This window comes from Peromyscus maniculatus, chromosome 1 (genome assembly GCF_049852395.1).
Source record: "Peromyscus maniculatus bairdii isolate BWxNUB_F1_BW_parent chromosome 1, HU_Pman_BW_mat_3.1, whole genome shotgun sequence".
In the NCBI taxonomy this organism is placed as follows: domain Eukaryota; kingdom Metazoa; phylum Chordata; class Mammalia; order Rodentia; family Cricetidae; genus Peromyscus; species Peromyscus maniculatus.
The window spans coordinates 184,944,021-184,971,443 of record NC_134852.1 but is presented as its reverse complement, the minus strand read 5'-3'; the positions used below and the strand labels follow the sequence as shown (position 1 = coordinate 184,971,443).

At 43.6% G+C, this 27,423-nt stretch overlaps 2 protein-coding genes across 3 annotated transcripts in view; both read left to right on the top strand.

The window, feature by feature from the left end:
* The first annotated feature begins 73 nt into the window (after window positions 1-73).
* Window positions 74-27,423, top strand: part of Atad1 (ATPase family AAA domain containing 1) — a 91,341-nt gene continuing 63,991 nt past the window's right edge. Inside the window, exon 1 of one of the 2 annotated variants that reach the window (XM_076562303.1) lies at window positions 74-190. In XM_076562303.1, the coding sequence (XP_076418418.1) occupies window positions 117-190 (74 nt within the window). In that variant the 5' untranslated portion in view covers window positions 74-116. Of the gene's footprint in view, window positions 191-19,477; window positions 19,638-27,423 lie in introns of those variants that run through there. The other variant, XM_076562322.1, reaches the window with a different exon arrangement.
* Window positions 742-8,591, top strand: Klln (killin, p53 regulated DNA replication inhibitor). Its single transcript, XM_076563420.1, is given in 4 exon segments — window positions 742-769; window positions 814-1,155; window positions 1,203-1,240; window positions 1,242-8,591. Coding segments are annotated over 4 exon segments (546 nt in total). The 3' UTR covers window positions 1,380-8,591.

The window sequence follows — 27,423 nt, the reverse complement described above, 5'->3', positions numbered from 1 at the left end:
GGGAGAGCCGGGCGCCTCCGAAGCCGGAGGCGGGGCGGGAGGCGAGCGGCCGAGCCGGGGGAAGGGGAGGGGCGGGGCGGGGCGCCGGCGGGACGGGGCGGCGAGCGCCGCGGAGCATGCCCAGTGAGACCCCGGTGCTCTTTCCCCGGAGCTGCGCCGGCTTCGGCCTCCGCGCAGAGACCCGGCAAAGGTAGGGCAGGCTGTGGCCGAGGAGGCGAACCTGCGCTGAGCGGGATCGCTGACTGCTCTCAGGTGGATCGGACTAGCTGGCCGCGCTGGTCGGTGCCTCGGGGGCAGGGCCCTGCGGCGGGGACACCCTGTCCTGCCTCCGTCCCTGCGTTTCCTCCGAGTAGGCTTGCATTCCCTGCCCTGCGCTGTGGTCAGATTGCAGTGCTGCGCTAGGATTTGTCAGCGACTGTCTTCACCTAGGTAGTGCACCTCTCCCCCCCCCACGGTGTCCTCAAGGTGTCAGTCTTTGCACAAAGAACAACCCCCTATTGTGTCTCCCGCGTGGGTCACCTCTTCGGGCTCGGGTTCCCTGCCCCACCTCTTGCTTCCCAGGCAGCTGGGTTCATTTGCCCGAAAGATGAACGCTCCCAGCCAAGCATGATGATTGTGCATACGGGGCGTGTACATACACGTCTCCCCTGAGTTTCCAGGGCTCAGAGGACACCCCTGGGTGCACAAAGTGGATCTCCATGAATAGGGTGCACCCCACACGCACCCCTCTACTGCCGGGTGATGAGCCCGGCGGCTCCCTGCAGCAGCGGTGGGTCCACCGGATCGGGCAACCTCCGTCTTGAAGGGGCTAAGCCTCCCCTCCCCTTTGTGGCCGCTATGAAAACCCGGCAGAATTGGATCGCTGTGGCCAGGTTCTTGCCCCTGTCGGACCGTGCACGGTCCAGGACCCGGTTACTGGACCGGGGTGTGGAGTATGGAACGGTCGGAAGCTGCAGCCTGCGAGTGGGCGGGGCGAGCAGGCCTGGGAGGGCTCAAAGGCGAGGTGGAAGGATACACGAGCCACGGTCGGAACTACTTTCAGGAGGAGGTCACGTGTGGTCCTAGTTGGGGAACTTTCCAAATTCCCATTCCCCTATCTGTGTGCTCCTGAGGCTAGAGCTCGGACCCCTCTGCTCTGCTAGATGGCCACCGCAGGTGTGGGCGGCTGGACCCCAGCTCTTCCCGGTGGGAGCAGAGAATAGCACCCACGAGCGGTCCGCAGGAGCGCTGTCGGGGCCAAGCGCCTGGGGAGCTGGTTACACAAGCACCCACATCCAAGCACGTGCCCCCGCCACCCCTCTCTGCTAGCCGCCGCCGGTTTGTGCACGCTGACGCGGAGAGTCCCCAGGCTGTTCCTCCCTTTCGCTTGCAACCCATAGAGCGAGCCAGAAGGCCGAGACATGAGCCGCCTGCTCTGCATCTGCCCACCCCGCGCGTTCCCAACCGTGGGAGAAGAGGCTGGGCCTTAGGGGGTCTGACGCATCTCCTTTGCTAATGAAGTGGACCCTCTCTAGACCTGTACTCCCGGGGCAAAAGGGTATCTCCTGTTGCTGCTGGCTGCCTGGGCTTACCGATGTTGCAACAAACTTCCAGTCACTGCCCCTGAACTGGTGAGCGCGCCCCACCTACTGTAGACTCAGCCAAGTGACTTATCTGAGCACCTAGTCAATGGCTGTCCGCCCAGAACAAACCTGTCAAGTAAAAGCTTACTGCCGGGATTGGCTGACCTGTCGCGGTTGAGAGAGCTGGTTCAGAAATGCTGATAACTAGAGTGCAAGCCCCTCCTCCCTCACCAACCAGCCACAAAGCAAGCGATCACCTTGAGCTTGGAGAAAAATGACATCAGCGCCAACGTAGGGATTTCTTCCTTTTTGTTCTTTTCCCAGAGGACTTAGTTCTCGGGGTGATAATTTGAGTCCGAAAGTATCTGACTTGAGACCCAAGCTGAGCTGGGTCATTTTAGAAATTTGGAGATTAGTAATCAATTATCATGGGTATTGCAGTAATTGCGAGTAGGTGTTTAGAAAGGCCAGCCGAGGGTTTATGAAGTATAGGAGAAAGAAAATTGCGTATGTGCACAGCATAGTTGCAGGCAGCTCCTGAAGCCTAGAAACCTCAAGAGGCCTGGCTCAGAGAGCCACGGGCCATTACCTAACTCCAGGACTGCTAATTAAACCAGGGATATTTACAGTTCTATTAGAGATCTCTGAGGCCACTCAAACCTTGCATTTAGATGCATCCTTTTAAGATCTCTCTGCAGGAGTTAGCAGCCCAAGCCAAGCAAGCATTGAATGTTTATTGCAGGCTGTTTTTGTGCATGGTTCTGGTCAGCTGGGGGAGGCAGGGAAGACAGATGAGAGCAATTTGAAAACAATAGAAGAAAGACCTCCTTTTGGTTTCTAAAGATGTAAATAAATCTCACCCACACAGCCTAAACTAAGATGGAGATCTATTTTACAAATAGACCCAAAAGTCAAGGTGTTATATGAGATGCATGGTAAAAACCTAAGTTGTGCCCAGTGGCGTATCTACTACTGCTTGGTGGGGAAAATAAGGATGAAGTTACATCAAGAGAAGTAGGTTGAGAAGGGGGAAATGCCCCCACATTTGTTCCTGTCCCCCAGAGTCCCTGTTAACTAGTACCACCCTATTTTGCCTCTTCCTTGGAGCCATCTTGTATGATTTGTAGTCTAAGGGTGTGTAAGAAGCCCTGACATCTTCCTCTGAAGAAAAAGAAGGGCAGCCACTCCTAAGCTTCCTGATGCTGGAGGAAAGGGGATCCTTTTCTGCTCCCAGAGCATCACTCTAGAGCACAGGGGATGTAGATCAGAGCACTGAAATGCTGGAACCTGACACCAACCCACAGGCACTTCCAAGTGAGGGAAGAAAGCCGGAAGCCAGTTAGCTGCTTCCCTCAATGCCCACGTACCTCTACTCTCTAGTGGTGAATGAACAGATAACCGTGTTGGCCAGTATGTGGCCAACATCAGCTCTTGGTGGGAGTTTCCTCTCACAGCACTAAATATGTTTCTGAAAGAAATACTGATATGACCTTTTAAAAAATTGTTGGTGTTTTTTCACTTCCTTACTCCACTCAAAGGCTGTGAATAGGCCAGGAGGGAAAAAGCCCACATAGCAGTAAAAAAATATTTAATATTTTATTTAAAAAAATAAAAATACTTAATGCTTGGCTGTACTGATACTCTAATATGCTGGTTTCCAAGCACTTCATTTCCTTACCTGTCTGGATTCAAAACACCCCAGGGAGAAACAGAAGCTTATAACAAAGGAGGAATTATGTAAAGCTCCAGGGAGACTAACTTTATAGAATAATTAGAGAGTATGATAAACCAGCTTTAATTATAGTTTCTAGCAGCTGATTCCAAAACTGTATTGTTACTACATGCAAAAGATGGCCGAAGAAAAGATTTTCCTCATTTCTTTGATAAGTGGGACACCAAGAACTGGATGCGGATAACATAAATAGTTGATGGGCTGCTGTAGGTTCTGCACTGAAGCATCTTGTGTGTGAGCACTCTGTTGCTCTAGTGCCTTTCTCCTTTCCTGCACTCTGACCCTTCCACAAGAGAGTTAAGTGCTTTCATTTTTAAGCAAGCATCTCTATTTTCACCTAAAAAGCATTTTCTAGATAATAGGAAATAATGGAGTAGGTAGCAGCATATAATTAGCTTTGAATGTAAACTGGCCTGTTCATCTACGGTTCTGAAGGCTTCCCTCTTATTTATTCTATTGTTTATTTAGTTTTTTTTTAAATCTATATTTGTTTATTGTGTGTGCAAGCACGCACCAGCACATACACAAATGCCATGGCGCTCCGGAGCATGGTAGAGGGCACTTGCAAGTCTGTTCTGTCTCTTCACCGCACAGCTTCTGGGATCTAACTCAGGTTGGCGGCTTGGATGGACACACCTTCACCCACTGGACCATCTTACCAGCCCCATTACTGTTCTTTCAAGCCCAGCTTGCTCAGCCTTTCTCCAGAAGGCACTCCTCTGAGTCATACTGTGTTCTGGGGGGAAACTCTGAATTACTGTCTAAGGTTTCCATATCCTAAACCTCTCCCAGAGCTTTTGCAAATGGCTCTCTGTCACCTTGCCTGTCTCAGGAAAGAGATATTCTGTATGAAACCATTTGTCTCAGACAGAGAGTAAATTGTGTGTTCCCCGGCGTGCCAAGGCACAGATCAGACGACGTCCACATGGCACTCAGGAATTACCCCTCAGGGAGTGACACAAAACAACTTTATTTCCATTAACTTTGACGGCTAGATCTTCTACTTGGGTCTTAACTCCAGGTCCAGCCCTATGGAACATAGTTGGCTGTATTCGCACTTCTAACAATAGAAACTAAATGATTCGGGGTAGCCCGTATGTGTCTGGGCTTAGGATTTCCTTGAGATGGAATCAAGATTGACAGTGCTTCTAGATAATCAGTTGCTTTGGAGGGGGAGTACCTTTTCTGCAAGAGAAAACAGACAAAATCTGCTTAAACTGTCCTCCTGATGACAGGGGGCTTATCTCTGTTCTTGTAATGATTCAGTCAACAAACACTTGGGACTGGTAAGTGCTCCTACTGTTTTAAGCCTTATGAGTAGAGCAGTGACTGGCCAGCGGGGGGTCCACATTCAGTAGGATGACTCAGCTTTGGGAACGAATCCTTGGACTATTACAACCTCCTCACAGTCCACAAAGTCAAGTTAACTACTGTGGTGACGCTTGATAACTGATTCAATTACCTATTGCTTCACCCCAAATCACAGTAAAACCTAGTGACTTGAACCGACCACCTTTGTTTTCCCACAATTCTTGGGGTAATTTTTTTTTTTCAAAACAGGGTTTCTCTGTGTAACAGTCCTGGCTGTCCTGGAACTCAATTTGTAGACCAAAGCTGACCTCGAACTCACAGAGATTCACCTGCCTCTGCCCCCCAAGTGCTGGGATCAAAGGCGTGTGCCACTGATGAAATTGAGGAACAAATGTGGTCTGTTCAGCTGTGAGTCTGGCTGGATCTGGAAAGTCCAAGATAGTTTCACCTACATATCCAGGGACTCGGCTGAGGTAACCAGAATGACAGAGGATCTTCTGTCTTCATGTGATTGCTCTACAGCTGAGCCCATAACCTAGCTATCATGAAGAGCTTGGGTGAAGTTTCTCAATTTGCAGCTGTCTGGATCTTTATTTCAGGGGCATACTGTATAGTTGGCCCCTGAAGCCATTTCTCACATTGAGACTCTTGATAAGTAAAGAGACACTCTCAGGCCCCTATATTTTCTAGAAAAAATGATGTTTGTTTTGGAGACTGGTTCTTATTTATCACAGGCTGGTCTTGAACTCAGTGTAGCTGACAGTGATCTTTCACTTTTGAACCTCCTGCCTCCACCTCCAGAAAGGGTGCGTGCATTTACTACAGAGCGAGTTCCAGGATAGCCAGGACTATGTAGAGAAACCATGTCTTGAAAAACCAAAAAAAAAAAAAAGGAAAAAAAATTGAAAACAAATACATATATACATATGTAGATAAGTACACAGAAAATATCTGAGAGAATAAACAAAAGTCTGAAAAGAAAGGGAAAGCCTTTCAGAGAGAGAGATTGATGTCTCTTCATTTGTTATTTGTTTCTTTGTGTGTTGAGGTTTTTGGGGGGTTGTTTGGTTGGTTGGGGCTTGGGGGGGTTGTTTGTTTGTTTGTTTGTTTGTTTAAGACAGGGTGTCTCAATGTAGCCCTGGCTGTCCTGGAACTGGCTCTGTAGACCAGGCTGGCCTCAAACTCACAAATCTGCCTGCCTCTGCCTCCAGAATGCTGGGATTAAAGGTGGAATGCTGGGATTAAAGGTATTCTTTACACTGATTTTGTTTTCATAGGACCAAAAAAGTGATTTCACCCAGTAGAATTAAAGCTAAAAATAAATGTATATCATCAGAAGAATATCAAATAACCAGAGAGGAAGGTCAGCTCTAATTTCATTTTTAAATAAATGAGCTCACTAAGAAATTTCCAGCATTTAAGCTTAAAGGTCTACTCAAAGTCTGCCATAAATGATATCTGGGAGAAAGGCTGTATGCTACAAGGATGCTGTGTACTACAAGGATGTTGTGTGCTACAGGGATGCTGTGTGCTACAGGGAAGCTGTGTGCTACAGGGGTGCTGTGTGTACAGGGGTGCTGTGTGCTACAGGGATGTTGTGTGCTACAGGGATGCTGTGTGCTATATCGGCTCTGTCATAATCCAAGTATCCTCTCTTCCCTGTATCAACTGCTTCAACAAGGTCTATTTCCACTCTCTGTACCATGTAACAATGTTCTGCTCAAAGCATTTTCTTTTCCTCTAGAAATAGTTGTATTTCTACAGCACCACAGCCATCTTCCGGTCCTACCTGGTAGCAGACTTCTCAGTGACAGAAGGATAGAAGATCGAGAAGAACTCTCAGAGACCTCCTCATTCACCGACCCCATTGTACATTTGAAGAAACTAGGACCAATGATTGACATGTTCCCATTACATAAAACATTACAGATCCTTAGGAGCCTGGGAAATTTCTTCAGTGAAACAAAAACGGGGCAAAAGCCTAGCTTTTAGTGAACAAGTTAACACAGGGAAATGGGACTAGAGATGACTTTTCACTGCATCTCCAGCCCTAGAATTGGACACAGAATATGGGATGAGATGTGAGTGGTGTTCACTGTCTGCCCTGTGTATCCTGAACGTGGTTCCAAGGACGAGAGCCTTAAAAATCAAACATGAAAGCAGGGCAGTGGTGACTCAAGCCTTTAATCCCTCCAGAGGCAGGGGCGGGTGGATCTATGTGAGTTCGAGACCAGCCTGGTCTACAGAGCAAGTTCCAGGACAGCTAGGGCTGTTATACAGAGAAATTCTGTCTTGAAAAAAAAAAAAAAAATGAAATGTGAAAACGTGAGTTGCCTCATGTTGTAAAGAATGATCGTTGGAAAAGTATTTTCAAAATGTATGAAGAAGGCACACATCAATGAAGACTGAAAAAAGAAAAGAGAAGGTCTTGAAAAGGACCTTCTTAGGAAGAAAACACCAAACTTCGCCAAAGAACAAAGGGAAGGCTGCCACCTGCTGAAGGAGACAATGACCATTGAACACAGTCTCAGGCTGGCCAGGGAAGAGGGTTTAATTGCTGCTCTCAGCGGGGCACTTGAGCTGGGGTAAGATAGTAGCAGCCTAAGGCCCTACCCCCTTTCCTCCATGAATATTTATGACTGTTATCTTTTTATTTCCACCCCCAAACCTTAATCTCACCATACTAAGGAGTTTATTCAAGTATCACCTGCATGTGGGTAAGTTTCCAGGAGCTCACCATTCCTCCTTCTTAGAAACAGATCTCCTTTTCCACTTCTGTTCTTACATTCCTTCCTCTTCTACTGGGTTTAAATATCAGTGCACATGGGCCCCTTTACTCCCACACTCTGGGAGGCAGAAGCAGGCGAATCTCAGAGTTCCAGGCCAGCATGGTCAACATAGTGTGTTCTAGGACAGAATCAGGACTACATAGTAAGACCTTGTCTCAAAAACAAACAACAAAAATCAGTACACACATAAGGAAAATTCGCAGAAGACGGAAGAAAACGCTGTTGTGCCTTTTGCCTGTCTTCTTTTTCATCTCCACCTCCACTTCCCTATCTCATGGCCTCTCTTTTGCCTATCTATTCCTCCATTTCCTCTTCTTCATCCTTCTGTTTCAAGATGCCATTATGTTGTTGTTTGGTGCCCTTTGATTTTCCTGTCATATGAATGGAATACTTTGTTTGTTTGTTTGTTTGTTTGTTTGTTTGTTTTGAGACAGGGTTTCTCTGTGTAGTCCTGGCTGTCCTGAAACTCGCTATGTAAACCAGGTTGTCCTCGAACTCACAGAAAGCCGTCTGTGATCTGCCTCTGCCTCCCAAGTTTTGGTATCTTTAATTTTTTTGGGGGGGTTTTTTTTTTTTTTTCGAGACAGGGTTTCTCTTTGTAGCTTTGCGCCTTTCCTGGAGCTCACTTGGTAGCCCAGGCTGGCCTCGAACCCACAGAGATCCGCCTGCCTCGGCCTCCCAAGTGCTGGGATTAAAGGCGTGCGCCACCACGCCCAGCTCAATCTTTAATTTTTTTAACCTGATTTTGACACCTAGTCATAGACCACATTTAGTTCCACAGTTCCACTAAATAACAGCCCAAAGCAGCTAGAGACCTTTTGAGTTAGGGTGTTTTTGTTTAGTTTTTTATTAAAATAATGTATCAGGATCCATAGAATAAGTTCGTAAGGTACAGTACTCCCATAGTGACTATAGTTTCAGTGTCTGCTAAGAACAGAAAAAATACTATAGAAAAATCTAATGTTGTCAGATCCAACTTGGAAATTCTATCTTTTCTAAATACAGTAAAAAGAAAGTTCTCTTTTGTAAATCCTGGCGACTTAATTGTGTATCATTAATGTGTTCTTATGGTCTTGTTGATTGTAAGATACAAGATTGTCTGCGTTTCAAATCCTGTGTATTTAACAATATCGATCATTAACTGGTCAACATTAACTATTAACTGGTTAACTTTTCCTTGACACATTAAAATTTCAAAGTCTGTTCATTATCTTTTTGTAACAGGGTCTTTTAAAAGTCTTTTTTAGATTTATTTTATTTTATTTTATGTATATGAGTATTTTGTCACTATGTATATCTAGGTATCACAGTGTTATGAATGGTTGTGAGCCACCATGTATATTCTGGGAACTGAACCTGGAACAGTGAGTGCTCTTAACCACTGAGCCATCTCTTCAACACTGTGACAGGGTCTTGATGTGTACCCTAGGCTGGCTTTGATTTCATAGTCCTCCTTCCTGTGTGCTGGGATTAGAGGTATGGACCACCACATCCAGTTAAACTTCGTCTTTTTTTTTTTTTAATTCAGAACTTTGAATTAAATTAAATTATTTTGCCTTACAAAAGCCATTATATTAATTTTGGGGAAAAATTACATATATTTATTTTATATATTACTTGAGAAATGTACTGTCCTTTTCAACTATATCCAGAAATTTACAAACCAAGAAAAACTTTTTCTTCTTCTTTTTTTTTTTTTTTTTTTTTGCTCCAACACCAGACTCCTTTGACAGCATCCTTGGCTTGAATCTGTATCATAAGTTAGGCCAAGAAATCTTGACCCTAGTTCTTTAAGACTGCAGAATCAATCCTTCCTTCCTCCCTCCCTCCCTCCCTTTCTTCCTTTCTTCTTTCCTTCCTTCCCTTCTTTTTTTTTTTTTTTTCCCCCCAAGACAGGGTTTCTCTGTGTTGCCCTCGCTGTCCTAGAACTCATTTAATCTCAGCACTGCCCAGCTTAACAAACTCTTTTGAAAGCATTTTTTTTTTTTCTGGTAAATTGAAGAAGAATCAAACCGTCCATTGATAATCATTGAAACTAAAACCATCAAGTGATGTATAGAATATAATTTGGAAAGTTTTAAAATAAATGAGTGACATAACAAATCAATTCTTTCCACTCACCATCTACTTATATTTTTGAATACTACTACCCAGGTTTTATAAGAGTAAGCCAGGAAGGTGGAGGTGGCACACACTTTTAATTCCAGCACTCAGGAGACAGAGGAAGGTGGGTCTGTAAGAGTTTGAAACCAGCCTGGTCTATAAAGCAAGTTCCAAGACAGCCAGAGCTACATAGTGAGACCTTGTCTCCAAAAAACAAAACAAAAAAGGTATTGGAGAGATGGCTCAGTGGTTAAGAGCACTGGCTGTTCTTCCAAAGGACCCAGGCTCAATTTCCAGCATCTATACAGACAGCTCACAACTGTCTGTAATTCCAACTCCAAGGGATTTGACACCCTCACACAGACACATATTCAGACAAAACACCATTGCACATAAAATAAAAATAAATCATTTTTTAAAAAGTAAAGTAAACGCTAAGGATAAATGATAGGGTGTCAGCCTTGTTCCTTATAGACGTACACAGGGTTCACATATGACATATAACCAATTTTTTTTTTTTTTTTTTTTTTTTTTTTTTTTTTTTTTGGTTTTTCGAGACAGGGTTTCTCTGTGTAGCTTTGCGCCTTTCCTGGAACTCACTTGGTAGCCCAGGCTGGCCTCGAACTCACAGAGATCCGCCTGGCTCTGCCTCCCGAGTGCTGGGATTAAAGGCGTGCGCCACCACCGCCCGGCTTGACATATAACCAATTTTTAAAGCCCTACTGTGTGGCAACATCTATATTGTTAGCAGTCTGGAGACAGAGACAGGTGACAGTACCCACAAGTTTGAGGTCAGCCTGATTTGCTAAGTGAATTCCAGACCAGCCAGGGTTACACAACAATAACCTATCTCAAAAAGCTAACAATTGTGGTGATATTTTGTTGTACCCTAATAAAATTTGCCTGAAGATCAGAGGACAGAACAAGCCACTAGATTAAACATAGAGGCCAGGCAGTGGTGGCACACTCCTGTAATTCCAGTCCTCAGAAGTCACGTGCCTTTAATCCCAACACTAGGAAGGAAGTGATGTGACTGGGCAGAGAAAGGTATAGAAGGTGTGAGGAGACAGGAACTACAGCCGTTTTCAGCTGAGGAGCACTTTTGGGCTGAATCCCTTTCAGCTGAGGACTCAGAGACATTCAGTCAGGATTCGGGGAGCTGGTGAGGTGAGAAGTAGCTGTGGCTTGTTCCTTTGTCTCTCTGATCTTTCAGCATTTACCCCAATATCTGACTCCAGGTTTTTTATATTTAAAAATCAAGCAACAAATAATAATAATAACCAACATTTAAAAATTATAATCTGCCGGGCGTTGGTGGCGCACGCCTTTAATCCCAGCACTCGGGAGGCAGAGCCAGGTGGATCTCTGTGAGTTCAAGGCCAGCCTGGGCTACCAAGTGAGCTCCAGGAAAGGCACAAAGCTACACAGAGAAACCCTGTCTCGGAAAAAAAAAAAAAAAAAAAAAATTATAATCTATCAATTAGGTGTTAAAACAATCAGTAATAAAGTCATTCAGAATTTTCAACATGGGAGCATTGTGGTTAAAGACAGTTAACAATTTATTCTACTTTAGGGACTTTATATTTTCAAGATTTACTTATTTATCTGTGTATACAGTATTCTGTCTGCACACATGCCTGCCTGCCAGAAGAAGGCATCAGATCTTATTATAGATGGCCGTAAACTGCCATGTGGTTGCTAGGAATTGAACTCAGGACCTCTGGAAGAATAGCCTGTGCTCTTAACCTCTGAGCCATCTCTCCAGCCCAGTTTGGGGGCTTTTAGGGAAGGGTCTCTCCTTGGAGGACAATGGTGAATATCAGATCACTGTGATATTCATATCCCATTGGGTACACTTAACAATTCCACTTTTTCTGGGCGTGGTAGCACACACCTATAATCCCATCAGGAGAATCAAGAGTTCAAGGTCATCCTCAACTACACAGCAACTTCGGGGGGGGGGGGGGGGGAGGTTGGGGGGGTTATAAGAGACATTGTCTCAAGCGGGGGGGGGGGGGGGGGGGGGGGATGCTATTTCTAAATGTTAATGCTGGGGCCAGAGAGTTTGCTCAGTGGTTAAGAGTGCATATGGCTCCTGCAGAAGATCGGACTTAGGTTGCCTGAAGGCATGTGGGCAGCTCACAACTGCTTGTAACTCCAGCTCCAGGGAATACAAAGCCCCTGGCTGCCACAGGCACCTGAACTCAGGTATACACACCCACACAGACACACACAATTCTAAAACAAACAAACAAACAAACAACAACTTTAAATGTTAATGAATAAATTACTTTCTTTGTAACTACTTAGAGAATTTCATTCATTAATTATGCTAAGTAGTTGATTTAATTAACTCTAAAATATGTTAGAAATCTGTTTTGTTGGAAAGCAAAAGGTTTTGTGGGTTAAAAAAAAGTTTAGCTTTTTAAAAAAATTCTAGCAGTACCTTAATTCATGTGCAAAAGTACACATTGTATAAGGATGTTTACATACGTTATTTGAAATAGTGAAAAAGGAGAGGGGCCAGAGAGATAGCTCAGTGGTTAAGAGCACGTACAGCTCTTCCAGAGGATAGAAGTTCAATCCTGAGCACCCTCATCAGGCAGTTCACAACTGTCTGTAACTCCAGCTCCAAGGGACCTGACACCTCTGGCTTCTTCAAGCACCTGCGCACATGTACACAGACAAGCACATAATTTAAAATAACAAAAATGTCTTTAAAAATTAGAAAATAAAATACAGATTAGTATGTATAGCAAGATATATGTGGGTATGTGACTCATGCCTATAACCGTAGCACTTGGGAGGGGAAGACAGGAGGATCAAAAATTCAGCGTCATCCTTGACTACATACTGAGTTCTAAACTAGCCTGGGATACATGAAATTCTATCTAAAAAAAAAAAAAAAAAAATTGCCAGGTGGTGGTGGCACACGCCTTTAATCCCAGCACTCGGGAGGCCAGCCTGGACTACCAAGTGAGTCCCAGGAAAGGTGCAAAGCTACACAGAGAAACCCTGTCTCAAAAACAACAACAACAACAACAAAAATTAAAAAAAAAAACAAAACAAAAAAAGGAAAGGAAAGAGAAGAAAACCAGTGCTGTGGGATGGTCTGTATGTCAAATTGCTCTGATTGGCCAATAAATAAAACACTGATTGGCCAGTGGCCAGGCAGGAAGTATAGGCAGGACTAACAGAGAGGAGAAAAGAAAGAACACGAAGGCAGTAGGAGACACTGCCAGCCGCTGCCATGACAAGCAGCATGTGAACTACGAGCCACGTGGCAAGGTATAGATTTATGGAAATGGATTAATTTAAGCTATAAGAACAGTTAGCAAGAAGCCTGCCACGGCCATACAGTTTGTAAACAACATAAGTCTCTATGTTTACTTGGTTGGGTCTGAGCGGCTGTGGGACTGGCAGGTGACAAAGATTTGTCCTGACTGTGGGCCAGGCAGGAAAACTCTAGTTACAAACCAGGACTGGATAGATGGCTCAGTGGTTAAGAATACTTGCTGCTCTTGCAGAAGCATGGGATGCAGTTTCCAGCATCTACATGGTGGATCTCAACCATCCTTAATTCTAGTTCTAGGGGATCCAACACCCTATTCTGACTTCCTGGGATACCAGCGTTCGTGTGTGTGTGTGTGTGTGTGTGTGTGTGTGTGTGTGTGTGTGTGTGTAGGCAAAACACCTGTACATATCAAAATAAATAAACCTTTTTTAAAAAATGTGTATGGGGCTGGTGAGATGACTCCAGAAACACTTGCCACCAAGCCTGATAACCTAAATTCAGTCGCTGGAACCTTCATGGTGAAAGAAAAAAAAAAAAAAAAAAAACTCTACAAGTTGTCCTCTGACTGCTACATGTGCTCTGTGGCACACACATATAATAAATAAATTAAAAAAAATACATAGTGTAAGAAGATATCTACAAATCAGAATGTGATGTTTCCTTGTGATAGAACATTATAAACCAGGATTAAAGGAGTCAGTTATATCTATTTATCGCCATGGAAATATCTCGAGTTTTAGTACCACTGGTTAAATCTGGCCCACAGAATAAAAAAGAGCTCTCTCTTCTCACATGTTCCATCCTTCTCACAACTCAAGAAGGTGCAAGAAGGCTCTGGGCTCTGTAACATCACCTAAACCTTGGTCCTGAAGCAGAGACCGTTGACTGGGTGTGTAACACAGTCTTTCCTCAGCTGTGATCATTCAGTCAGTGTAGTTGTCTGGCACTTGCTGAGAGGTTAGCAGGTGTCAGAGGTAACAGGGCCAAGGAATCAACTAGGAACCAGAGGACTTTCTTGTCTTCTTGGAATCTTGTCTTACCCAGAGACGAGAGGAGAACGTTATTTGCTTAGGTAGTGTCCTGGTTCACTTTCTATTGCTGTGGTAAACAACATGATCAAAGCAACTTGGGGAAGAAAGGATTTATTTGGCTTATACATCTCAGATCATAGTCCATCACTGAGGCAAGTCAGGGCAGAAACTGATACAGAGGCCATGGAGGGATGCTGCTCACTGACTTGCTCCTCATGGCTTGGGCAACCTGATTTCTTTCTTTTTGTTTTTGTTTTGATTTTTGTTTATTTGTTTGTTTGGTTGGTTGGTTTTTGGTTTTTTTGTTTTGTTTTGTTTTGTTTTTGTTTTTTGGTTGGTTTTTTGTTTTTTGTTTTTTTTTGTTTTTGGTTGGTTGGTTTTTTGAGGGATGGTTTCTCTGTGTGCCCCTGGCTGTCCTGGACCTCACTCTGTAGACCAGGCTGGCCTTGAACTCACAGAGATCTGCCTGTCTCTGCCTCCCTAGTGCTGGGATCAAAGATGTGCACCACCACCTGGCTGTCAACCTGCTTTCTAATACAATCCAGGACCACCTGCCCAGAGGTGGCACTATCCACAGGGCTAGTTCTCCCACACCAATCTTTAATCAAGACATTACCCCACAGACCTGCCTACAAACCAAATCCAACACATTTTCTCGGCTGAGGGCCACTCTTCTCAGATGAACCTAGCTTGTGTCAAGTTGACAACAATCTAACTAGCAAAGTTAGGAAGGATGAGTAGAAGAAATACCAGTGATATAGCCAACATCCAATAGGGAAGTAAGCAAACATCATCCCTAGCAAGCAACTGAATCTGTGGCAATCCAGATCGCTTCGGGAGTTCACTTCTGTAAGAACACAAAAGCACGATGCTCATTAGTAGCAAGGACTTTCCTCACCTAGTGACATCAATTTTACCCTTTTCTTTCTGTTTAGGGAAATGTACTAAAACATTTGAATATTTTGAAAATTAATTTCTAAACAAAGGAAGAAAAAAAGAAAGAGCCAGACGGTGGTGGCACATGCTTTTAATCCCAGCTATCCGAAGGCAGAGGCAGGCGGATCTCTGAGTTTGAGGCCAGCCAGGGATATGCAGAGAACATCTGTCTCAAAAAACAAAAAGAGAAATTAAAAAAAGAGAGAAATAAAAAAGAAAAAATTATTTTCTGTTTTCTCACTGACTCCATTAAAATTAGGAAAAAATATAAAATGAGGATGTAGTAAAACGCAATAGCAATATAGCTGGTCCTGTGAGATGTATGTGCCTGTAGTGCCAAATTACTAAGTAGCTTGATATACAAGTCTAGTCTTCACCCAGGACTAGGCAGTAAATCCAGCACAAGAAGAAGAAGAAAAGGCCTGTGAGATGACTCGGGGGAAATGGCACTCCTGCTGTGGGATGTGTACACTGTGTGAAGATGGATTGCTGTGACTGGTGTAATAAAGAGCTGAACAGCCAATAGCTAGGCAGGTGAGAATAGTCGGGACTTCCAGGCAGAAAGGACTCTAGGAAGAAGAAAGGTGGATTTGCCAGTGAGATGCAAGGGAAACAGGACTCAAAGTATGGTGATGAGGTAAGGAGCCACATGGCAGAACATAGATTTAATAATATGAGTTAACTCAAGTTACAAGAGCTAGTTGGTAACAAGACCCAGCGAAGGCTGAGCTTTCATAATTAATAATAAGTCTCTGTGCCCTTGTTAGTGGGCTGGCGGTCCTGACGAGAAAGTTCTACTACACACTCCATCAGGCCCGAAGACCTGAGTTCAATCCCTGGAGTCCACATGGTGAAAGGAGAGAACCAACTCCTGCAAGCTGACCTCCGACCTTTACATGTGTACCACGATACACACGCGCGCGTGCGTGCACACACACACAATCAATAAATAAATGTTAAGGATGAGAGAAAATAACTACTAACTGACATCTGCTGATAACATTCAGAAATGTGTGAGGTCATGAAAGAGTATGCACGTCTTCTAAAGATTCCTTGTTTCTACAAAGACTCTATGGTTGTGAACATTGTCTTGCAAGAATAATGAACTGATTACAATAATGATTGATTGTCTAATACTATTAGGTGGACCTAGAGGTATGAGCGACTTAAATAGCTCTCACATATTTCTTACAATGTGGCCCTGTACTGCTTCACTATCACACGTGCTAAAATCATCCATCTCCTCTAACAGCTGAGTCTTTATTATCATTTCTGCAATTTTCTGCCTGAAGGAATTTTCTATGGTTTTCAGTATCCTGCAAGTACCTCCCAGCAGACTCATCCTGTTAGTCCACCAGACATGCCCAGACAGATGCAAACTCAGTAGTGAATGCAGGCTTCTTACAAATACACTTCCACCAGGAGAGGAAGGAACGAGAGGACTTGCCATCTGAATTATTGTATTTACTAATCAGAGGATCTATCTGAAAGAAGGAAGCAGCAGAATGCACACTGCAGCCATGGGCATTAAATTAAATTGGATTGCCAGCTGTTGGCAAATATTTCCAACTTCATGCTTCATGTCATACTTCTCCATGATTCCATTCTCTTTCAAGCAAACTAAACCATTTTCCTTTTCTTTATTTATTTTAACTTTTTTTTTTGGTTTTTCGAGACAGGGTTTCTCTGCGTAGCTTTGCGCCTTTCCTGGAGCTCACTTGGTAGCCCAGGCTGGCCTCAAACTCACAGAGATCCGCCTGGCTCTGCCTCCCCAGTGCTGGGATTAAAGGCGTGCGGTGCCACCGCCGCCACCACCACCACCACCACCACCACCACCACCACCACCACCACCACCACCACCCGGCTTAACTTTTATTTTATGTGTGTGAGTGTTTGCCTGAATGTATTTATGTAGACCCTGTACACGCCTGGTTTGGGTGGAGGCCAGAAGGTGGTATCAGATCCCCTGGAACTGGAATTACAGATATTGCGAACCACCATGTGGGTGCTGGGAACTGAACCTGGGTCTTCTTGAACAGCAGCAGCAAGTGCTTTTCTTACCAACTGAGCCATCTCTCTAGTTCTTCCAAAGCATTCTTGAGTTAGTTACTATTACTAATAGTGTGTTTATTGTACAAAATACTTTAAACATTTTGAGTGTGTATGTGTGTATGGTATATGAGTGTCAGTTTTTCCTACCATTGTAGGTTCTAGGGCTCAAAATTAGATCAAGCACTGGCTTGTCAGCAAGTGCTTTTGGGCCCATAAAATAGAGTTTCATTATTTTTTTATACATGTATATAATGTATACTTTGATTATATTCATACACCCCATCATCCTCTCTTCTGTCCTTATCTGCTTCCTGTTTGTATCAGAAACTGCTGTGGGATAGTCTGTATGTTAAATGTGTTGCTCTGATTGGTTAATAAATAAAACACTGATTGGCTAGTAGCCAGGCAGGAAGTATAGGCAGGACAAGGAGAGAGGAGACTTCTGGGAAGCAGAAGGTTGAGGCTGAGAGACACTGCCAGATGCCGCCATCAAAAGCAAGATGTAGGGTACCAGTAATCCATGAGCTATGTGGCAACTTATAGATTAATAGATATGGGTTAATTTAAGATATAAGAACTAGATAACAAGAAGGCTGCTGCGGCCATACAGTTTATAAGCAATATAAGTCTCTGTGTGTTTACTCGGTTGGGTCTGAGCGCCTGTGGGACTGGCAGGTGAGAGAGTTTTGTCCTGACCATGGGCCAGGCAGGACCAGAAAAACTCTAGCTACAAAAACTTCTGCATTGCTATGACCAAATGCCTGACAGAAACAACTTGAGACAGAAAAAGTTTACTTGTGTTCACAGTTTCAGTCCATCAGTGGGGAAGACACAATGGCAATTTCAGCAGTGGGGCATGTAGCAACCACTCCTGACATGGTGGTGACCAGGAAGCAGAGAACTAGTCTGGATACAACAGCCTCTTCTAAGGACCAGCTCTAGGGACCCACTTCCACCAGAAAAGCTCTTCCACCTAAGGGCTCCACCACCTTCAAAATAGTGCCCCAGCCTGGGAACCAAGAATCAAAACATGAGCCTATGGAGATAGTTCACATTTAAGCTATAATACCCTTTTACTTAAATGTCTTTTTTTCTTTTTCTTTTTTAATCCAGACTCTGAATATGAGAGATAACATGTTATTTGTCTGCTGAGTCTGCCTTATCTCACTTGACATGCTCATCACAAGCAGCATCCATTTTCCTGCAACTGACATAATTTTGTTCTTATGTCCAAATAAAACACTGTGCATGCATTCCACATTCGAAGTCAGATACTCCTGCTGTTGGCTTATGGGGACTGCTTAACCGGACTCATATTTTGCTTCCTTACTCACCATTTCTCTTAGGGTTTCCACTGCTGTGGTAAACACAATGACCAAAAGCAAGTTGAGGAGGAGAGAGTTTCACCTTACATTATATCCCAATCACAGTCCATAATGAAGGGAAGTCAAGGCAGGAACTAAGATGAAGTCAGAGATAGAAACTGAAGCACGGATCATGGAGGGGTGCTGCTTACTGGCTTGCTCTTCATGGCCTGCTCAGCCTGCTTTCTAAAAGCACCCAGGACCACCAGCACATGGGTGGCATCACCCTCAGTGAGCTATGCCTTCCCACATCAATCATCAATCAAGAAAATGCCACACAGGCTTGCCCACAGGCCACTCTGGTGGGTGCATTTTCTCAGTTGAGGTTTCCTCTTCCCAAATGACTCTAGCTGGTGTCGAGTTGACATAAAACTAGCCAGCACACCATTCCCCACTGTCTCACCCTGAAAAGGAAAGTGTGTCTTACATATACTCAGATGGAAAGCTCCCTGGAGGTCTAATTAGCATGAAGGTTTAAAAGCACAATTTCTGGAGCCAGTGTTTGCTTTGGAATTTTGCAGTACTCTTTACCAGTTGTGAGATATTTGACAGTTAATCTTTCTGTGTTCCAGCATCCTCATCTTAAAGTGAGGTAATAATAGTACCCATCTCATAGGGTTGTGGGGAAAGAAGGAGAGGGAGGGGAGATAAAGAGAGACGGGGGGGGGGGGGGGGGGGGAGGGGAGAAAGGAGGGAGGGAAGAGAGATACAATTCTGGCACATTATAGAACATGTCACTGAATGCAGGTATTGTTTTTAAATGTACTCTTTGCTGCCACCCTAACACCCTGGCTTGATATTGATAAGCTACTTCAATACATGCTGAATGATGAATTACTATCAAAAAATACATGATGGTTGATGAGAAATAAAAATAATAAGAATTAAGCTATCTGAATAATAACATCGTGATGATAGTTTTTTTGTTTGATTGGTTGGCTTTTGGGTTTTGTTTGTTTGTTTGTTGTTTTTGAGCCAGGGCTGTCCTGGAACGCACTCTGTAGACCAGGCTGGTCTCATACTCAGAGATCTGCCTGCCTGTGCCTCCTGAATGCTGGATTAAAGGCATGCACCACCACTGCCCAGCTTTGAAGATAGTTTTGTGTCTTTTATTAAAACAGTTTTACAGCATACAGTTGCCTCAGTTAAGAACTTAAGAGAGCTGCTTTTGCCTCTGGAATCCTATTTTGGTATTTTAGGGACAGTCCAATCACATTCACATGCTAGATACTTCTCTTAAGTCACAATAATGTCCAACATTGTGACATGAGCAAGAATGCCCACAACCTATTTTCCCACTTATTGAAAGTTCTAAATGAGAGTCTCATTCAGTGTTACCTCCCTTATGGACTAGACAGCTCCTGGTGTCTGTCTCCCACAAACTGGAAGGATGCTAGTCCCAGCTGAAGTGTGCCAAGAGCAAACCAGCGTGAGCCCTGCAACAACCAGCCTCATTCAGAAGGTACAGTGACATTTAGAATCAAAACCCGCATTCTGTCTGTCTAGCTTAATCTCTGACAGTTACTCACTTTTAGTTTTCATTTAATGAAGCTGTTCCTATTTCTACTAAAGTTTCCTAATGAAAATATGAATTGTGTAAATGTCTGGATTTGTATATGTCTCTCAATGCCTACCAGTTTTTACATATCAGAACAATGCTCAGATCAGTTTTTTGTTTGTTTGTTTTTTGAGACAGGCTCTCTTTATGTACTCTTTAGCTGTCCTGGAACTCACAGAGATGTGTCTGCCTCTGTCTCCTAAGTGCTAGGATTAAAGGTGTGTGCCACCACGATGAACCCTCAGATCAGTATACTCAATGACTGAACAACTAACTATATTCTGTTTGTTTGTTTGTTTGTTTGTTTGTTTGTTTGGAGACAGGGTTCCTCTGTGTTGTCCTGGCTGTCCTGGAACTAACTCTGTAGACTAGGCTGACCTCGAACTCATAGAGATCTGCCTGCCTCTGCCTCTCAACCTCTTGAGTGCTGGGATTAAAGGTATGTGCCATCACTACCCAGCGAAGAATTATATTCTTTTCAAATACAAAACTTAAACATGTAAATATAACTTATCATCTGGATAAAATATTGTCCTGAAATGAAACCATCCCTATGTCTCTTTACATGATCAAGCCATGTTACATAATCTTTTCTTCATACAATCAGTGTGGGATGTTTTCTTAATTACTAATTCCACCATTTGTTTCCTAAAGGATTTGTTAATTGGCAGACTTAGCTGATACTCTCTTTCCTGAAGTGGGGAAGGGGGTACATGCATTTATTAATTACAAACCAAATTTTATAGCTTCTTCTTACTGTTGCAATAAAAATTACCAAACTTCTCCAGAATATAGAGGTCTATTTTTTTTTTTAATTCAAGAGGCCAACTCTTCTCTTTCAATCTAATGTATTGATGAAGTTACTTTCTATTTCTTTAATTTCCCTTTCGATGAAGCCAAGTATGGAGGCACATGTCTAAAATCCCAATTTGGAATTGGTGAAATTATTAAGGCCACTCCACGTAGTTAAAAGGAGGTTTATTTAGTGTCATAACTTACAAATGAAGGGATAGGTAGGTTGCAGGGTCTGGGAAAGACGCAGCACAGTCTGGCGGTGTTCTCTGGAGAACTCTGTTCAGTCTACCTCCAACGTCCAGGGTCCAGGAACCAAGAGTGACCCGCATCCATCCATATCTTGGGTCTTCAGGGCCCTCTCTTGGCCTCGCCTTGTAGGCGTGACAGTTACCAAAGCCTCAGTGGGGGTTGGAACTTGCAGATCAATGGAATGGCTACCCACTACAGTTTGGGAGACACTGAGATAGGAGGATCACCTCTAGTTTGAGGCCGGCCTGACCCTGATACCCTATCCTTAAAAAAAAAAAAAAAAAAAAATCTGTAATATGAAAGTAGACAAGTCATAGGTTTAATTTCACATTTGTCCCAATTAGCTTGCAGCGATGCAAAGGCTTAATAAGTCTTTACATGGAAAAACCTATAGTGACTAGTGTCTCAGTCTGCAGCTGGGGTCAGCAATGACCTTTCTGTTTCCAAGTGAGTCAGCAGGTCATTTGTGTCCTCTGGGCAACAGTGGCAAAGGTGAAGTATGACCTGGAGGGACACTACAGAGCAGGAAAGGACGTGCAGGCTCCAGGACAGGACAGACAAAGAAAGGCGTTACCCTCGAAGATCAGCGGTGTCCTCACGTCCACTGAGTTGATCAAGCCCAGTTCACACATGTACTTTTTTTTTTCTGTTTTTTTGAGACAGGGTTTCTCTGTGTAGTTTTGGTGCCTGTCCTGGATCTCGATCTGTAAACAAGGCTGGCCTTGAACTCACAGAGATCTGCCTGCCTCTGCCTCCTGAGTGCTGGGATTAAAGGCGTGTGCCACCACCATCCCCCAGCTCACACATGTAAAAGCTGTGAGGAAGAGAATAAAATGAAGCCAAGGGGATGAAAAAGGTGGTTGGATAAGAAAACTGTCTCCCTGGTGGAAAGCCGAGAATACACACAAGATTGGTTGCCTAAGTGTCAAAGTCACTGCTGTGTTCTACAGTCTTCATACCACTTGAGATAAGGCTCAAGAGCCAGGTGCCAGCGCAAACCTGCTCCAGTTAGAAGGGGGTACTGCTCCAGTTAGAAGGGGGTACTGCTCCAGTTAGAGTTCTGGGCCTTGCACCTGCTGGTAAACGATACTTTCAGTATACTATCTTTCTTCTCAATTCACCGTGGGCAAGAATTGCTTGTGTTATAAACTAGACATGGTGGTGTGTTCGCTTGTGAGCCTGGGGAGGCTGACACACGAGTTCATGGGCATCCTTGGCTAAAAAGTGAATTTAGGCCAGCCTGTGACAAACATTACCAGATAATAAATTTATTTAAAACTACTATCTGCAGAAGATAAGCAAATTTCTTTATGTTCCTTCATGTCAACTATAAGTATTCAAGACTACCCTCATTTATTATATTTCAATGGGCTAAATGTGAATGAAATGGACTGTGGGCTCCTAACCATATTTTCTCTCTGATTCAAGTTTCTCAGACATAAAAAGTAAAAACAAGCTGAGTGGTGGCAGCGAATGCCTTTAATCCCAGCACACGGGAGGCAGAGGCAGGCAGATCTCTGTGAGTTTGAGGTCAGCTTGGTTTATGCAGTGAGTTCTAGGACAGGCTCCAAAGCTATACAGAGAAACCTTGTCTCAAAAAACTCAAAAAAAAAAAAAAAAAAAAAAAGTAAAAACAACCGACGTAGCTCACTTAACACTTATTTACAGTGAAACACTGAGCAAATTCATCAAGGGGACTGAAGATCAACCAAGTGGTAAATGAATTCAAAATGGACATATCAAAATATATATTTGAGGGCTGGCAGGTTGGTTCAGTAGGTAAAGGCACTTGCTGCCAGGCCTGACAACCCAAGTTTCATCACTGGGATCCACATGGTGTAAGGAGAAGACCAACTCCCTCAAGCTGTCCCTTGACCTCTACATGCAAAATATGGCCTGTGTGCACTCCCCTATCACACACATTCTAAATAAATATGTCATTGTATGCATGTAGGTATGTATGTACAGACGGATGGATATTTGAGCCATGATGACACACACTGATATTCCTAACACTGAGAAGGCAGAGGTAGGAGGACCACAGAAAGTGCAAGGCCAGTCTGAGCCATGTCACACATTCCCAGTCAGGCAGGCCTACACAGTAGACCCTGTCTCAAAACAAACAGGGCAGGCAAGACGGCTCAGTGGCTCAGGCACTTTCCACCAAGGCTGACAACCTGGGTTTGATTCCAAGGACCATGATGTTGGAAAGAGAGAACTGACTCCTGTAAGTTGTCTTTTGACCTCCATGTATGTGCCATGGCACACATATGCCCTCTGCACACACTTACACTCACAATTAATAAATAAAATGCAAAAAATTAGAACAAGGCAGAAAATGGAGCTGGCAGTGTAGCTCAGATAGTAGAGCATTTGACTGTCATACATGGAACCCTGGGCTTGGTCCCCACCACCAGGTATGGCAGAGCATGCTGTAACCAGTCTCAGTTTTCAGGAGGTAGAAACAGGAAGATTGGAAGTTCAAGGTCATCTGGACTACACAGCAAGTTGAAGGCCAACCTGGGACATATGAAATTCCTCCTTCCTCTACACCTCCCCCCACAGACAGACAGACAGACAGACAGACACACACACACACACACACACACACACACACACACACACACACACACCACAAAATAGTATTTGGATCTCTACCAGTCTAGTTTGGGAAGAATTGAATTTTCTCTTCTTTTTCTTTCTTTTCTTCCTTCCTTTCTTTCTCTCTCTTTTTCTTTCTCCATTCCTTCCTCCCTTCCTCTCTTTTCTTTCTCTTCCTTTCTTTTCTCTTCTTTTCTCTCTCTCTCTCTCTCCCTCTCTCTCCTGTCTTGGCATTTAAGTAAATCTAATCTATTTACTCTATTTAATCATGTTCAGGTGGAATTATAAGGGAAAGTACCAATTGAATTAGGAACAGAGACATGATATATTGTGTCATGTGTTTCTTTGTAAATATTCTGACAATTGTCTTAATGTGCTCAAGATGCCATAGAAAAATGCTAAAGGATAAGTGAGTGGCTTAATTGCCTCCCTTCAAGATGACAGCTGACAGATATAGCTCAGAGATAAGTTCAGGGGGAAAAAAGATGCCAGCTGATTTGGTTCCCATTGAGGACTCACAAATGGCCGCTTTCCCTCTGTATCCTTATGAAGAAAAGAGAAGAGAAGGGGAGGAGAGGAGAGGAGGGGAGGGGAGGGGAGGAGGAGAGGGGAGGAGAGGAGAGGGAAGAAAAAAATAAAAGGAAGGTGAGGCACGGGAGCAGAGAGAGGTTGTTCCCACTTAAAAAGATACTTATCCCACCTCAAGGACCTCATCCTCAGCATCTCATATAATCCTAATTACTTCCCAGAGGCCCATCTCCAAATGCCAGTACACTGGGGTTATGGTTTAAACTTATGAATTTTAAGGGAACACAAACATGTAGTCCATGACAACTAAGACACAATGTTCTGGAGAGTTCTGGGTAAGATGAGTGAGCGTGCTTTACCCGGTCTTTTTCTAGGGAAAATAAGGTGAGCTGAGTAAGAACAGATTTCAAAGCACCCCTCAAAACTAGCACTGAGCTTTTCCAGATTTTTTCCCCCAAACAGAATTACCTGGTCTATACAAAGACAATCTGAAAATCAGAGCCTCAGAACCTGTACCACGGCGGAGACAGACAGAAAGCTCAGACAGCAGGTCAGAGTTTGCCAGATGTTGAGTAGAAAAGAAGGGATAGTTAAGAAGGGGTCACACCAGGGAGGTCTTTGGAGCAGTCGGACTGGTCTGTATTCCGATTAAGGTGGTGTTTCTATAGATTTATTCTTATATTAAAATTCCCAGAGCTATACAAACAGGCTATTTTACTGTATACTAATTTAAGGGATTACATACGAGCCCGTTCTAAAGATTTAAAAGACCATAGCAGGGAGTCGGTTCTCTCCTTCCTCCAGGGATCAAAGTCAGGTCCTCAGCCCTGGTGGAAGTGCCTTTACCTGCTGAGTCATCTCACCAACCATCTGAGGCTGTTTGCAGAGTAGACAAGGATTTCTGAAGTATGAATCTATACGAACACGTCAAAATTGGAAGGCATTAATTTTTCACAATTACACAGCTGAAATATAAAATGCAGCAATCTTAGAACCTGGTCTCCCCGAGAAAGGGGTGAGACATTGTTTCCAGTCAACATTTTGCATTCTTCTCCATCATATCCATGGCAACACGGAAGCTAAAGAGATGGCTCACTGAGTAAAAGCCATGCAAGTCTGAAGGCCCGAGTTGGATCCCTGGATCTCCCACATTAAGTGGCAGAAGAGAACTACTCCACAAAGTTGTCTTCTGACCTCCACACACATGTTGTGACACACTTACACAACACACACACACACACACACACACACACACACAAATTTAAAAAGATACTTTCTAACAGTGCTTTCATAAAATTTCTCATTGTAGATCTAAAGCACTGACTTAGCATACTTCTTTTAAAGGACCAGCGATAGCCTATGTATTGACAGGAACAAGCAAGGTACAGTGAGCAAGAATGCAGGCTCTGGACTCTAAGACTGCCTGGTTTAAGTCCTGAGGTGGTCCTGGGATGGCCAATTTGGGTGACTGTCTAGTTGACACATCTGGGAGGAGGGAACCTCAACTGAAGAACTGCCTCTATCAGAGTGGCCTGCAGGCATGTCTGTGAGCTATCGTTTTTTGAGTGCTCATCGATGTAGGAGAGCTCAACCCACTGTGCATGGTGGCAGACCTAAGAAGGGGGCTTGGGTTGTTTAAGAGAGGCAGCTGAACATTGGCCTGGAAGCATTATTTCTCCCTGGTTTCTCCTTCAAGCTCCTGCCTTGAGTTCCTGCCTTGGCATCCCTCAATGATGGACTGTAACTGAAAGATGAAATCAACCCTTTCTACCCCAAGATACATTTGGTCATGGTGTTTATCACAGAAACAGAAAGAAAACTAGGGCAGACCCTTAATACTTAGTAAGATAATTATAATCACTTTCATTTCCCTATCTGAGTGTATTACTTAGTACATGGGGTATAAGAATTAAGCGAGTTAATATATAAAGCATTTAACTCTGGTCGCTGGCACATATCCAATGCTAGATAAGTATTCTGTCAATCATATTACTTTACAGGCCCCTCTATGACACTATAACTGATTAAATGCCCAAATTGTGTTCATACAACAGTGATTTTTTTAATTAAGTTTATCAATAACTGTAATAAAGCTGTAGTTGAAAGGCTCTGCATTTTCAACCCTGTTTCACAACTGTGACAGGTGCAGCATGCAGCAAGCTTTTGCTCTGTCTCTGGGAAGACCAGAAACATGCTCTAATTGACAGCAAATCCAATCAGCAGGAAACCATTGAGTGCTTACAAGAGGAAGCTAGTTGGAGCCTAAATCACATTGCTAAATCTATAGTGTTCACACTGGCAACGCCAGTCTTCAAGGCAACACTGCATGCTAAATTCACAATCTAGTTGTACTGACTTCATCCATGTAGCTTCACTGGTAAGACTCAGAACAGTGAATAAAGTTCTAGGGGGAAAGATTCAGAATCTGTAAAAAGAACTCACACTGAAATGTCCTCTGAACATGCAGGGGTCTGCTGGGGTAGCAAGGGAATTCCACATCACCAAGAGTGTAGATAATTCCCATGGCTGCTTGGGGATAATTGTGATCACAATAATCTCCCAAAGATTATTGTGTGCCTTCCAATTCCTTTAGGTACATTATCCTCAATCCCATCACAAAATCTGTAACATAGGCATTATGTGCATTTGATAGATGAGAAAAATGAAGGCTCAGAGAAGTAAAATAAATTGCCCCAAATGTGAAGTCAGTAGAGAAAGCTGTGATCTGATCTGTCTTCTCTAATTGCATAGAACATGCATGCGCACAGGCACACATCTTTTTAAGGGGACTGGGGACTGAACTTGGGACCTCATGCATGCTGGGAAAGTGTGCTACTACTGAGCGAAATCCTCAGTCCTGTAGCACACATTCTTACTATAATTCTTCACTAACTTCAGATGAAAATTCAACATTTAATATTCCTTTCAACCCCAAGAATCTATGGTTTATTAAAAATTTACCTTCTTAGGTATACAACCAGGTCTTCCCTAATCATTTCTCTAGCCCCAGAACAAGGGATTTTTCTCAAGGGGAAAAAGATGGCCCCTACCAATCTTTCTTTTCTATTTTGAAACAGGATCTTACTATGTAGCCCTCATTGAATTTGCTGTATAGACCAGGCTGGCCTCAACCACAGAGAAATGTCTGCCTCTGCTTCCTGGGTCCTGGGATTGAAGGGTATGTCACCCTGCCAGAGTCTGCCACAGGCTTTAGATGTTAGCTGATGACATTCTTAGCTTTTCGGTTGGTGAAAGCTGGTAATCTATTAAATTAATACATTCCAAAGATTTTAGAAAATAGTTCAAAAGATAGTAGGCCAGACACACAGGTGGGCGATGACTGCTGCAAACGAGAATAGAGACACTCCCCAATAATTTCATTAGATATATAACACTCTCTGTCCTGCATACTTCAGATCATTCATTTCAGTGGAAACTATTTATTTCTTATCTACCCAACATATGCTTGGCAGAAACAGAATTTGGGGATGATATTAAAATGGAGTCTCATAAGAGT